Source organism: Lucilia sericata, unplaced genomic scaffold (genome assembly GCF_015586225.1).
Source record: "Lucilia sericata isolate MDLA Ls3-8-SP2 unplaced genomic scaffold, ASM1558622v1 Contig000013F_arrow, whole genome shotgun sequence".
Taxonomy (NCBI): Eukaryota; Metazoa; Arthropoda; class Insecta; order Diptera; family Calliphoridae; genus Lucilia; species Lucilia sericata.
In genome coordinates, this window is record NW_023994052.1 from 1027074 (window position 1) to 1043278 (window position 16205).

Here is a 16205-nt window from a genome sequence, read left to right on the forward strand (position 1 = left end):
TCTGTGATCCATGTGGGTCAATGGATAAATGGTTTTTTTTTATTTTATCTAAATTTTTCATATTTCATTGATATCAATCATGTGAAAGGTCTTTGAGAAGCGCTTTCAATATCGTATCGAAAATATTGACATTTTCTGGATTTTTATATCCTTCACTCCCGTGAGAAGGGTATATATATATAAGTTTGTCATTCCATTTGCAATTTCCACTATATAATTTTCCGACCCTATAAAGTATGTGAAGCCAAGTCCGTCTGTTTAAAAAAAAATCTTCCAAAAAAGAAGAATATTAACAAGTAAGAGTGCTATGCCGAATCCTATATACCCACCATCAAATCATGTGTCTTAAATTTCAGGTGAATTACGGAAAGTGGACCTATACTATAACAACCGATGTTTTTGCTACTACAATTTAATCATTTATTGGATTTTTTCTAAACTGTTTTATCATATATAAATAGTAATATAGTCATGGTGATGATAGCACTTATTATATCATATTTAATATTTTTTAATAATTTGATTTCCTGTAAATTTACTTATCTTCTATTTTGGACCGATCCTCCTAAGATTTTAGAAAGATTTTGGTTTCAATAAAACTTGTTATGTCGAATATCAATGCTTTCTAAGCCTTATATGAAGGCTTAATTCAATATAGCCCAATGATCATAAAATTTGACAAAATGATTTTAAATCCCATACAACTAGTTAATGATGAATTTTATCGCTATACTGGTATTTTTAAGACAGTTATGGCCGTTAATGTCATTCTATGATAGGGGATAAGGTCAATTACGGACCGATCCTCAAAAAATTTGTCAGTTAGAATTATGTTCCTACCGGTCCTCTTAATATTTGGCAGAGAGATTTTAGTTTCTATAAAACACGTTTCTGTCAATTTCGTTGATATACTGGCATTTTGAAGCAAATTATGAACTTTACAGTAGTTTTATAAATTATATAAAATTTGGCAGAGAGATTTTTGTTCCCCGAAAACTTGTTTACTCTCGTTTTGTAGAAGAAATTATGTGCGCTATAGTCGTTTTCTGAAGGGAACCTTATATGTATAGTGGGTAGGGTCAAATATGAACCGATCCTCATACAAATTGGCAGAGAGATTTTAGTTCCTCTAAAACTTGCTTATGTTGACTTTCGTTGATTTACTGATATTTTCAAGAAAGTTGTGAGCTTTAAAGTAACCTTCTGAGAGGAAACTTTTATGGGGGGTAGAGTCAATTATGGGCCAATCTCCATAAAATATGGGACATTTATTTTAGTTCACCTAAAACTTGTTTAGGTCGAATTTCGTTTCTTTACTATCATTTTGAAGCAAGCGTCATTTTCTGAAGGGGACCTTATATAGGGGTAGGGTCAATTATGAACCAATCATCATAAAAAATGGATCTCCATAAAATTTGGCAGAGAGTTCCCCTAAAACTTGTTTATGTTGAATTTCGTTACATTGCTATCATTTTGAAGCATGTTATGAGCGTTATAGTCGTTTTCTCAGAGCGACCTTATATGGGGGGTTGGGTCAATTATAGACCGAATCTCATAAAATTTGGTAGGGAGATTTTGGTTCATATTAAACTTGTTGATGTGGAATTTCATTGACATACTGCTGTTTTTAAACCAGCTATGACTGTTTACACTGTTTTTCGGTGGGCCACTTGTATGGGGGCTATGCGAAAACATGGACCAATATTGTCCATTTTCAATACCAAACAACCCTATAGTGAATATTTGTGTAAAATGTTAATCCTTTAGCTGTTTCCGTTTGGACTCTATCGTGTTTTCAGCAGACAGGCGGACGGACATGGCCAGATCCTCTTATAATTTAATAAGGAACCAAAATATATATGCTTTTGTGGCTCTATGACCAATATTTCGATGTGTTACAAATGGAATAACAAAAACAAACTTTTTTGATGGATTTTAATAAAAAATTTAAATAAATAGCATTATTTAATATATTAAGAAGAAAAATATATTAAAATGAATATAAATCATTATATTTATGTCGAATTCGAAAAATATGGAAACATTGTTGAGAAAACTATAAATTATATTTTTACTCAAGTCCAAATCTTGATGTAAATTTCCTTTGTTACTGTAAAAAATGAAAAAAAAACTAATAAAATCTTTATTTTTCCAAAATTCAGATTTAGTGCCTTAGTGGAAAAAATTAGATTTTTGGGTTCTTAAAAAGCGCTAAACTTGCACCAAAAACTCTAAATTGGCAACGCTGTTAATAAATATTGGCTACATTTTCAAAAAATTATTTTACTATGTATTTTCAAACTAATTTTTATATTAACTGATACAGATAAATTATTTATTGAATTTTGGCGATATTGATGTACAAAATTTCTTATTGAAACTATAAAAATTTTGTATAAAAATATGTATTAAGTTTTAACAAACATTTTACTGATTTCAATAAAACTAAAAAATTAATTTCGAATGTTATCAGATGTCTGCATATATTCCAAATTTCAGAATTTTTGAGCTGCAGGAAGTGATTTAGAAGTTCAAATAAAGTTTTCAACAACATAATAACATAACACCAAATTTTAGAAATTAATTTAAATTTTTCGAGCATATAAAAATTGCATTGTCATCAGCTAACTTCATGTGTACCAAATTTAAACCAAAACAGCCTACGTTAACTGGTTGAAAATTCTTTTAAAAAAATTGTACTATACAAACCAACAAACTAACAAAGTTAAATAAAATCTTATAAAAATATGTAGTATGTATAAGGAAATTATTTCATAAAATCGAACTAAATTTTAATTTTCGGATGCAATAATAGCAACTTTCATGTTGGGGCTATCCTAATGTACATAGTTATAATAAAGCAAAAAGAAAGCGGAAAGTAAGAACAGAAAGAAGAGTTAAATTAACGATTTAAATTGTAATACATTCATTAATTTTAAAGAAAATTTAAAAATGTATTTATTTTATTTAGGTAATGAGAAATATACCCAAATTATTTAAATTAATTAAGCATTATTCTTTATTTATAGTATTGGCATGATTATTTCGAAAAAAAAAAATTTTGAATAATATTTTTATACCCTTCACCACCATCAGTGATGTAACACTAAGAAATATTTATATGAGACCCAACAATGTACCCAGAAAAACTTACATTGAAAAGTAATGAGTTAAAATGGTAATAACCCAGCATTAACTCGGTAATGGGTTGTACTTCCATAACCACATACTTTTCAATGGCTTCTACTTACGGTCTGCATTACTTAGAAGTACTCTAGTAATGATATAGAATCTGATATAGAAGTACTTAATTTTCGGCTTTGTCATTTTGTTTGCACATTTTATTTAATTGCGTGTTAAAAATTGTGTTTTACAAAAAAGAAAACGCACAATAAAACCTCTTTTCACTACTTCTTCATTAGCATTTTAAGTCATTATTTTAACACGTTGATGTAATTGGAGGCAAGTACTTCTACGTTAGCTTACAAATAGGGAGTAAAAGAAGTACTTGCAATTTCGCCTACAAAGAAGTTGTTTTATTTTTTTAAGAATAACAAGTGAGAGTGTTATATTCGACCGTATGCCATAAAAGGAATGTTTCCCTAACATCATGATCACTCATCAAATTAACTGACCGTTTTTCATAAAATTTTTTGGACCGATTTTGGTTCATATTAACATGTTTACATCGAATAACATCGTTGTACTCATATTTGTATGTTAATATTTAGCGCTTAAGTAATTTTCTGGAGGCAGGCTTATATGGGCGGGTAGGGTAAGTACTTTCGCATGAAATTCGGTAGGAAGATTAAAGTATCTATAAAAGTTTCTTATATCAAATTTCACACACACGTATTTTTAAGCCAGAAATGATCGTTAAAGTAATTTTCTGAAGGGGACCTTATATGGGGGTAGGGTCAATTGTGGACCGATCCGCGCTAAATTTGGTAGAGAGATTTTAAGTCGTATAAAACCAGTAATGAACTTCAAAGTAATTGTCAATCATATGCCGATTCCCATTAAAGTCAGTAGAGCAGTTTTGGCTCAAAAGAAACTTACTGAGCTTCAGAGTTATTTTCTAAAAGGTACCTTATAGTCCAAAGAGCGAGGAGGTGAAAACCAACTCGCTGGAAGACAGTTTAATGGATGACCATGATTGAGGTTATCCAAATAAACCTCCATCGGAGCGAGACGGCTACCAACGCTCTGATGGCTAAAATGAACACAGGTAAGATACATATAGCTTTAATTCAGGAACCTTGGACGATTCGCAACAAGATTTCTGGGTTAAATCACATAAATTTCCAACTTTTCTACGCTGATACAAGGTTTTGCCCGAGAACATGTATCTTATGTCCTCTTTTCCTCTCAACAGGATTAGTGGCAGCATATATCCCGCATCCGTTTACCTGCCCTTCGATTCTCCGACATTACCACAAACGTCGGATTTGATGAAACTGGTTGAAGAGGCACAAAGAAAAAATAGTAATATTGTAATAGGCTGTGATGCAAATTCCCACCATGTAGCTTGGGGTAGTACAAACACCAATCGCAGGGGACAAGCCCTTATGGATTTTCTTAATACTAAAGACTTGATCACATCGAACTTAGGTAATAAAGCCACCTTCGTCAACAGAATCAGAAAAGAAGTATTAGATGTAACTATATGTTCAGAAGAGTTTATACAATGTTCGGGACCTTATTAACGAACCGTTTAGGTCACGACACTTTTCAATGTTGAAATGAAGAGGATATAGATGCCAAAGTAGAAACGTTAATAAATGCCATGGTTGAATCGTTCGAGGAACTCTGCCCACTGCGAGAGCGGAGATCTGCCCAGGAGAAACCCTGGGTAACCGGAGTAAAAGGACCGCAGTATACTGGGATGAGTATCGTAATAAACTTGGTGAATATAAGAAAATTATTCGAAAAGCCAAACGAGTTTCCTGGAAACTTTTCTGTGAACAGGTAGATAGCGTAAAAGACGTATCGAAAATAAAAAAGTTCCAAAAATGTGCATCCGGAATTTATGATCGATGACACGGGCAGGAGGCTGGAGGATATGAAAGAGATAATGAAACTCCTAATAAACTCTCATTTCCCACCCGGTATATCGAATAACATAGATGAACCGATATTGGAGGAATGGGAGGCTAATACGGAAATAGTTACTACATCTGACATGGTTAAAGAGGCAATCAAGAGCTTTGCTCCCCATAAAGCTACAGGGCCGGATGGCATATTCCCGACACTTTTGCAAATGGATGCGGGACTGGTTTCCGTACATTTATAACAAATATTCACTGCATGCTTGAAATTAACATTTACCCCATGGCAAGATGCAAGGTAAATATTAAATGGCAGAATGCAAGGGTAATATTTATACCCAAACCAGGGAAACCTAGCTATGAGACATCTAAGTCCTAACGGCCGATAAGTCTTACGTCCTTCCTACTTAAAACCTTGGAACGGATGGTCGATAATATGCTTAAAAGCAGTATATCAGACAAAGACCTTAAATATAAGCAGCATGCTTATTTAAAGGGATGATCGGTAGAAACCGCTTTAAACGAAGTTGTCCACTACATAGGTGCATCTTTTGATAGAAAACTGTATACACTGGCATCGAAGGCGACGTGAACACTGATACTCTTATCCAATCCCTAGACCAGTTTTATGTTGACCAGCTGCTCCGTAACTGGATCAACCACATGCTAAGAAACTGATGGATAAGCTGCGAGATAACATTTTTGTATGTAAAGAGAATATGTGTGCCAAATTTTGAGTGGATATCATTATCTGATAATGAGTTATGTACTTTTAAATGATTTTCTGAAGGGACCTTGTATGGGAGCTATGACCAATTATAGACCGATCCAGAAATTTTTTCTCTAGATGATTTCTATTAACATGAAAGTTTAATTTGTAAAATTTTGTGAAGATATCGACATTCGAACGGAAATTATTAACAATAAACTCATTTTCCGGGAATATGTACATTTGTATGGGAGGTATATGAAATTATGGACCGATGCCGCCAATTTTCAACAGGAATAAAGCTCTTTTATAGAAAAAAATGTGTGATGAATTTCATGGAGTTATATTGCACAGTTTTTGTGAAAATAACACTGTAATATTTAAAAAAAGCTTAATTTTTCAGAGTATTTTAAAATTTTGATTCCTAACTTTTGCTGATGTGAACCAATTTTGCTCATTTTCAATACCAAACTGCCTAGGATAATAATTAATATTTTGGGTGAATTTCGTTAATTTTTGTTGCTTCGTGTTAACGTGAGAATGTTTTATACAGACAGACAGACGGACGGACGGACCGACGGACATAACTAGATCGACTCAGAATTTCAGAAGGTCCAAGAATATATATATATACTTTGTTGTATCTCAGGTAGAGTTTGGGAATTCCCGGACTTTTCAATTTCCCGGAAAACGGGAATGAAAAAATTAATTTCCCAGGATTCCCGGGAATTTATATAAAACTTAATACTTAACTATAATGACAACATTTTTTAACAATAACAGACTACTTGTTTATAAATTTTGCGACATCTAAAATATTTTCTCTTTTGAGAACAAATCAAACCATTTTTTTTAATTTTGCCAACGATAAATTTTAAACATAAATATGTATTATTTAAATCAAGCCTGCCAACATAGAAATATTCTTCCACTAAACTCTTATACTACTACTTTCCTATTATTTAGACAATATAAGAATGATCTGTCTTTGTCTTTGTTTGGATCCCTGTGCATGGAAATGAAAATGCAGTATCCTCACATTCTTTCTTCAGAATGCTGAAGATAGATGGAAGGCATTGTGGCCTTCTTTCAATTAGAAACGCACAAGACACATTATAACCCGAAATACGCGGTAGATATCAGTAATAACAAGACACTGAGCGCTAGGCAGATATGCAAGTCGGCTTGGGCTACCCTGCAATGAGTACGGTCACAGTTGCAGGGAAAAGGAAGAAACTCTCTGTGAATGTCCTGCTGTAGCCGTTAAGAGAAACTGTTCTTTGGCAGTTACTTCATAGCCAACCTTGGTGAGATAGTTTGCATACCACAGAACTACTAAACAGATCATATACTCCATAGGCAGAAGAATAGTTAAGTATTAAATAAATAAGATTCATTCATACTTCTTAAAATTAATTAAATATAAGAAAAGATCAACTATTCCGTTATTTTATGGAAAAATGTCCAGCTACTGAGATGACTCAAACGCTTTCCTCAGACGTTGGCTTCATTTATTTCAAAATGTTTGGTTCTATTTGTAAGTTAAGCTTTTACATAGATTGATAGTTTTTAATTAAGGATTTTTTTATTTCCTTCTGCACCATTAATGACGTTTTGTAATTTGACTTTTAACAAATCTACGATAAATTATAAAATCGCTAATTTTCCAAAATATGTTACAAATACGTTTACTTAGAATTTTCCGTTTTCCTGGGAATGATTAAAAAACCGATAAACTTTTCCCGAGAATTCCTGGACGGGATTTCCCGAACCCCAAACTCTAATCTCAGGTGAATATTTCTGGGTGTTATACACGGAATGACAAAGTTATCTCACCACTGATGGTGGTGGAGGGTATAAAAATAAAGTCGAATTTTACTCCAATAGATTTATTAATTAATAATAAAATATGTGCGTTTAAGTGATTTTCGGAAGTGGACTTTATAAAGGAGCTATGACAAATTACGGGCCTCTCCGGAAAAATTTCATATGTATGTACACAAAACATAATTGTGTCGAATTTATCATGATAGCTTTATATGATAATGAAATATGTGTGTATAAGTGATTTTTTGAAGTGGACCTTATATGAAAAAAAAAAAAATTTGGTAGAACTATTTATATGCAAACAAGACATATTCAAGTCGTACTTTATACCGATTTTATTCAAAGAAATATATGCGTTTAAGTGATTTTCGGAAGTGGAACATAAATGACAAATTACGGGCCTATCCTGAAAAAATTTCGTAGAGTGATTCATATATAGACAAAGCATATTTGTGTCGAATTTTATCAAGATAGCTTTATTTGACAATGAAATATGTGTGATTAAATTATTTTCTGAAGTGGGCTTTATGTGGGTGCTATAACCAATAATGGACCAATACGAACAAAAATTGGTGGAATAATTTGTATTGTATGTACACAAAACATATTCAACTCCAATCTTATATCTGAAATATGTATGTGCGTTTAGGTGATTTTCGGAAGTGGACCTTATATGGGAACTATGACCAATTGTGGACCGACTGTGATCTACGTTGGTAGTATAATTTCTGTTCATATTATATATGCATGTACAAAATTAAGTTGATACTGATATATTTGAAGGAGTTATGTATTAACGATAAAGTAATTTCCGGGAATATACACCTTTGTATGGGGGCTATTATTGGATCAATTGTTATGTGTTTGTACATACTTGATCCCTGGTGGAAAAAATAATGCGCTTCAAATTCCATCGAAATATCTTTGGTAGTTTCTGAGAAAACTACTTAAGAATTGGGAAAAAAGCATACATAGTTTGAAATTTTTACTCATAACTTTACGTCGTGAACCGATTTGGCTGAATTTCAATACAAAGCTGTACCTGATAATAAAGAATGTTTTGGATGAATTTCGAGAATTTCTATTGCTTCGTTTTAACGTGAGCGTGTTTTACACAGACAGACAAAAGGACGGACAGACGGACATAGCTAAATCGACTCAGAATTTTCCTTTCGTGTGTTATATCCCAACATAAATAATGGACAGCGGTCCATTATGTTGCTTTTTAGGACTTTCTGACTTGTGGAAATGACTAATTTGTTGTTACGTGTTGATGCAGTGAACCATTTTCAATCAAAAAGTCGATTTTCAATTTTTTGGTTATTACGCCTTTTTGCACTTCAGGTGACGATATATCGAAATGATATAAAATTTTTTTAAAATACGGAAAAACAACATTATTAAAATATGTATGTATGTTGTTAAATTTTCTCAGAAAATATTGTTCAAAAAATTGTGAAAAAATACATATGTAAGTAAATCCCAGCAAAATATTTGCTTACAAATTCACTAATAAAAGTGACGGAGTTACTGTACGTAATCTTTTTACAAACACCGTACATACTTACTATTTTTTATTTAATACCTAAGTACCTAACAGTTCGAGGGGCCAGTCCTGATGACAATCTATTTGAATATGTGCTTCTCCTAGGCGGAAGTCAATCGTTGCTGCATGAATTTCAAAGAGACAGTCAGGAAGCTAGTCGAAAGGAATTAATACATGGCCATATTTTCACTTAAGTTTTTTTTAAAGTGTATACTCTCACGATTAGTTGGGGATAGTGACTGTTTCTGCCCTCGCTTATAAAAGGGACACTGGAGTGACGATTGTCTTCACTCTCGTTTACAAAGAGTACATTCGAGACGATAGAGCCAACCAGATGGTTAGTGTTAGTTACTGAATGTTACTGTAATTTTCGGATGCATAAACACTTTGTCTAACAGTTGGGGAAAACATACACCTACATGCTCATTTCAAAACAAGTGTTTACATGGGTATCTTTTTGTTTAAAAATTATTATTTTTTTAATTAGTCATGTAAACAGCAACGAAACATCTATGTTCATCTTGTTTTGGGTTACTCATGTACTAAAATATATATAATTTTACTTGAGGGTGTTTACCACAGACACCCTTCTATTAGACATTGTACAAACAAAGATAATTTTCTGTGATGAATGTACCAAGGCCAATATTTGTACATAAGTAAAATCATGTTTTACTATAGAACAAGTTGAAATATTATGGTCGATAATATACTATAACATTTTACTCTATATATTAACGTATGTATATGTACATATAAATATTTTGCAAATTATCGACGTAACGATAAATGCTAGTATATCTCCTTATAGCTTTATAATATCCTTAAAGAAGATTTACTTTGGATTGATCTTATGTTGTTAATAACCAACAACAAAAACTTATAAAAAATTAAGTGGTTAAAATACTAAAACACTTCACTCATTACTTTCTTTTGAGACAAGTAATATCTAACGCTTACAAGTAGTCAGTCGTCAATATAATTAGAAATCGAAACGTATACAGCAACTAGAGGGCAGCTCTAATTTACATAGCGCAACTAAGTAATGAGAAACAAATTTTGTATCAATATTTTTTATTCAAATATTTAATAAATGCAACTTATTTATTGAGATGCCACCATGATCATAGCAAAGGTGTAGGGCGTGGGTCACAAATATATGCAAAGGTTAAATAAATACGACGAAATATATTTATGCAAGTACCTAAACGAATTTAGAAAAGGACTTTTCAAGTCACATGAACACAAATGCAATAAATTAATTTAATTATGTCCTTAACAAGTGTTTAGAATGGCAAGAATAAAAAACAAATGAAAACAAAAGGCGACGACGGCATTTAAAAGCACAATGTAATCAAGGAAAACATCAACAGTAAATACGAATGCCTGACTTAATGAATATATTCACTGACTGGTTGCCTGAATGAATAAAAGTGTAAATAAGTGAAAGAACAAGGACTGACCCTCATTATCAAACAAACATAAATTCATTTGCAATAATGACGACAATGATGGCCTTGTCAACAATGCTTTATGTGTCACGGAGTGTGAATGTTAATTTTATGTTGCACAACGAAATGTTTTTACTATATTATACTAAGTATGCGACTATGTATGTATGTATTTAAATTTATATACAGCTTATATATGTTTGTATAATTTTTTGTAAATGAAATGTAAAAGGTTAATATAATGAGTTTTTGGATAAAAGAACCCCTTTGTCAGAAGAAAATAGTGCAGAAACTTAAGCTTTAAATAATCGCATAGGTTATTATTAGAGCTTTCAATAACAAGTTAAAATATAAATTTTTAGCAGTCAACAGGTGAACGAAAGGTAATTCACTGGTTTTGCTGCCTTTTTCAGCACTTCTATATGAACACACTTGAAATAACAAAAGGTCAAAATAAAAGCAATAGGCTTTACTTCTAGATGTTAATGTTCTAGCTTTACTTCAACTGGTGATATGTTTTATTTTGGACAATTTTTAATTTTCAAAAAACATAATTGAAAAAAAACAAGGTTTGATGTTAGTGAAAAAGTACCCAGCATTTCGGTCGGACAGTACCGAACTTCCTATTTAACCTACCACTTAGGGTTACCCCTAGTCACCTGCTGTCAAGGTGACTAGCTATTTTAACATGTGCACTAAGTAAGGTGAAATCGTTAAGGCAGCTGATTTTGATTTGTTGTGTCATTTGTTGTGTGCTTGGGATTGTGTCAAATTAAATTAATTTATTTTTATTCTAAAAATATATATTTGTGATTTCGAAGCAAAAAAAAATAAATTTAAAATTATGAAATAAAATTTTCATAAAAAGTTTTCAAATAAGAAAATTCAGATGAAGAAGCATTAAAACATTGTCCTGCTGCATGAAAAGCTAAATGTAACGACGGATTTATAGGTAACTAGCTATATCCAGTGTGCTTTGCTACCCTAAAAGCAATGTAAATAAAAAACACTTTACGATTTTGAAGATTCTAACCAAAGAATAAACATGAAGTGAAACGCTGTCATTTTTTTACAACAATAACATTACGCTCTTCTCACAGACGAGTACTGTGTAAATCCAACACATATGTAAAAATTTTATTCTCTCTCCAAACTTCAAAACTTTTTCGCGAAAATTTGAGGATAATAGCACTTTGAAATATTTTTTATCACTTAACATTATATTTTATAATTTTTTTGCACAACTTAAACACATTTAATAGCCCGAAAATGATATATTTTTTACAAACGAAAAAAAATATTTTTTATTTTTGACATTGAATTTTTGTTGGTTGAAATTAAAACTAAAAAAAACAATGTTGTAAATTTTCGTATGGTAAACGAAAAAGATATTTCAAACAAATATTTTATTTTTTCAATATTATAGATTAAAAAACAAATAGACGTGTTTATAAAATGTTTGTAGATAAAATATGTGGAAAATATCTTAAGAAACCTTTCAAAGTATAAATTGAAATGTAATATTTTTTTCAATATTTTTCAATTCGATTTTTTGCAACTATGTTGACTTGAGAATTCTACTAATACATTCTTAGAGTTAGGTACCGGATGACAGTAGCCTTAGGTACTTTTGACAACAGTTTCATTTCTTATTAATTCTTTGATTCTAACTATAATAGTTTTCCATTTTTATTTTTATTCTAAAAAAAATTATATTTGTGATTTCAAAGCAAAAAAATTTAATTTAAAATTATGAATTAAAATTTTCATAAAAAGTTTTCAAATAAGAAAATTCAGATGAAGAAGCATTAAAACATTGTCCTGCTGCAGATACAAGCTAAATGTAACGACGGATTTATAGGTAACTAGCTATACCCAGTGTGCTTTGCTACCCTAAAAGCTATGTAAATAAAAAAAACACTTTACGATTTTGAAGATATACATTTTTTACATATTGGGGATGCCACGCAAATTATTGCAAGTTCGCCAATTTTTCCAAACGTTAATTTAGATTTGAGGACTCCAACTCTTGCAGTTTCTGAGATAAGCGACTTTTAATACTAATTTTTAATGTGTGTGTCGCCCACTTGAAATTTTGAAGTTAAAATTAGCCTATACAGGAAATCACTGAAAATTTCAGAAAAATTGGTGCAGCCGTTTAGCTGTCTATAAAGTCCAAAGTCTTTGTTATTTACATTTCTTCTTATTTCTATTCTTAGGAAAGAGATGCCAGATCAAATTATTAATTCATTAAAGCTAACAATACTTCAGATACACACTATGTATGTACAAAATTTTGTGTTGATACCGATATATTTGAGGGAGTTATTAATGATAAATTAATTTCTGGAAATATATCGGTATCAACACAAAATTTTGTACATACATAGTGTGTATCTGAAGTATTGTTAGCTTTAATGAATTAATAATTTGATCTGGCACCTCTTTCCTAAGAATAGAAATAAGAAGAATTGTAAATAACAAAGAAGTATGAAATAATAAAGAAAACCAGTCAAGTTTTGAACTCACATGAATACACAACATAAATGGCGACGAGCGCAGTTACTTAAGTCAATGTTCTGGAATTCCAGAATATAATTCAAATTTAAGTTGGACAATTTGGAAGGAGCAATTAGAAATTAATTTTTGTGAAATAGAATGCACTGATGAAACTATAAAAAAGCTACACTTCTCAAAGCAGTTGGGGCTGAAACTTATTCAGTGTTACACAGTTTGTGTCACCCCAATTCTCCTTCAACTAAGACATTTAAAGAGTTATGTGAAATTTTAGAAACCAACTTCACCCCCCCAACAATTATATTTAGTGAAAGAAAAAAATTCCATACATCTTTAAGGGAGGAAGGAGAGTCTGTAAGTGGATGGTACGCACGAGTAAAAAAATGGCATTAAACTGCAAATTTGCTGAACACCTTAATGTAATGATTCATGATCATTTTACTATCGGGCTTCCACCTAAAATTTTTGAAAAACTTTGCGAAGAGGATGAATCCCTCACATTAGAACAAGCGTTGAGGAAGGCCTTGATAATGGAAACAAAATTAGCCACGAAGACCATGTGCGATGACTTACATGTCAATTACATTAACAAAACGTACAGTCGAGAAAGAAACTATAACGGTCAAAACAACAACACTAATCATGGAAGTAGACGAGGTAACAGCGGTGTAAGTTACAACAACGGCGTCGGCAGAAACAAGTGCGCACACTGTGGATGGAAAAACCATGAGGCGAAATACTGCAAATTTAGAGAGAGCAAATGTTATGTGTATGTATGTTCCGAAAAGCATGCAAAAACCGTAAATTATGTATCTGATTCAGACAGCGAAGGCTCAGTTAATAATATTTTCGATTATACTCACTACCAGTAGCAACTGATGGTGTTAACCTCACTGTTGCATGTGACACGGGAGCACCCTGCACGCTAGTATCATCAGTATTTTACAATAACAATCAGACGAAGGCACCTCTCCGAGAGTGTAAAATTCCGTACTTAAATTATAGTGGTCACAAAATTCCTATTATTGGTGAGTACGATGCAAAAATAACATACGAAGGCATATCGAAAATTTTTACAGTTGTTGTAAGTGACACTAATAGTCCACCATTGCTAGGCCGCACGTTTTTAAGAGCGTTTAATTTTGAATTGATGCAAGTGAACTCTGTAGGAGATACAAATAATTTGTCTGTCATTGTTGGTCAAATTGAATCAGAGTTTTCAGAAGTTTTTAGTAGTAAACTAGGTGCTTATAAACTAAGTAAAGTTTCTCTAGATATCGTAGAGGGTACAAACCCAATATTTTTCAAGCCTCGCCCAGTACCTTTAGCGTGGAAAGAAAAGATTGAAATGAAATTGCGTAAAATGGTGGAAGATGAAATTCTGGAGCAAGTGGATAATTCCGATTGGGGAACTCCATTGGTCCCTATTTTAAAACCAAACGGGGATCTAAGAATTTTTGGTGACTACAAGGTTACCTTAAATAAGCATTTAATCGATTTTAAGTATCCCCTCCCTCGTATAGAGGAAATATTTGCCTCGTTACAAGGTTGACAACTTTTCACTAAACTTGATTTGTCCAATGCTTATAACCAGATACTCCTAGACGAAAAGTCGCAACTTTTATGTTCTCTTAGTACACATGTTGGCACGTTCAAAGTTAAACGGTTGCCATTCGGCATTAAAGTTGCTGCATACAATAAAATCGGATGTTACTTCAGATCAAGTACTAGTGCATTTTAACCCTCAAACTCCAATTGTACTGACAACGGATGCAAGTGATAACGCTATTGCTGGCGTTCTTTCACATAATATTGGTGGTAATTTAAGACCAATTTCTTATGTTTCTGCATCTGCACGCATGCAGAGGTGGTCATTAATTTTGTCAGGGTTTAATTATTCCGTTGAGTACATAAAAGGGGATTCTAATAGTGCTGATGGACTCTCTCGTATGCCACAACAAAGTTCAGCAAAAGATATTATTGAAAGTAATTATATAAACCTAATAGAATCAGATGACAAATTTGCTATTAATTTCAAAACGATTGCACGGGAAACTAGACGAGATTTAATATTATCTAAAGTATGTGAATCTGTTCGTAAAGGAAAAGTTAATGTATTGCACAACGAAGATTTTACGCCTTACATAAACAAATGTACCGAACTTTCTGTTGAATATGATTGCCTTTTATGGGGTTATCGTGTTATCATTCCAATGAAACTTCGAAAAGTAGTACTTAATCAACTACATGAGTCACATCTCGGCATAGTTAAGACAAAGGCTATGGCGAGGTCCTACGTTTGGTGGCCAGGTATAGACAAGGACATCGAGAATATGATAAAATCTTGTACTTCTTGTCAACAACTTTTAGACTCCCCTGAGAAAAGTTCATTGATACCATGGACGCCAACCGATTCTGTTTGGAGTCGCATTCATGTAGATTTTGCTGGCCCGATTAATGGTGTCTATTTATTTATAGTTATAGATTCCTTCTCCAAATTTGCAGAGGTCTTTTTGACCAAAGAGATTACGACTTCATTTACAGTTGCAAAACTCAGGGAACTTTTTTGTTGATATGGTCTGGCGGATATATTGGTCAGTGATAACGGCCGACAAAACTTGACTGGTTTTCTTTATTATTTCATACTTCTTTGTTATTTACAATTCTTCTTATTTCTATTCTTAGGAAAGAGGTGCCAGATCAAATTATTAATTCATTAAAGCTAACAATACTTCAGATACACACTATGTATGTACAAAATTTTGTGTTGATACCGATATATTTGAGGGAGTTATTAATGATAAATTATTTTCTGGAAATATATACCTTTGTATGGGGACTATGGGAAATTTTGGATCAATTATTTTGATTTTCAACATAATTAAAAATTATTAGTTAATTAATAATGTGTGACAAAATTCATCGAATTATCTTTTGTAGTTTCTAAGAAAACGACTTAAGAATTACGAAAAAAACCGTAATTTTTTCGAGATAGTCTGACATTTTTACTCATAACTTTTAAAGCTGTGAACCGTTTTTGCTGATTTTCAATGCCAAACTGCTTAGGATAACAATGAATACTTTTGGTGAATTTGGTTGATTTCTTT

General features: G+C 32.1%; 1 protein-coding gene across 1 annotated transcript; it reads left to right on the top strand.

Annotated features, from left to right (window-relative positions):
• Positions 1-14738: 14738 nt before the first annotated feature.
• Positions 14739-15671, top strand: LOC119604394 (uncharacterized protein K02A2.6-like). The gene has a single exon (XM_037956961.1). The coding sequence runs from the start codon at positions 14739-14741 to the stop codon at positions 15669-15671; it is 933 nt and encodes a 310-aa protein (XP_037812889.1).
• The last annotated feature ends 534 nt before the right edge of the window (positions 15672-16205 follow it).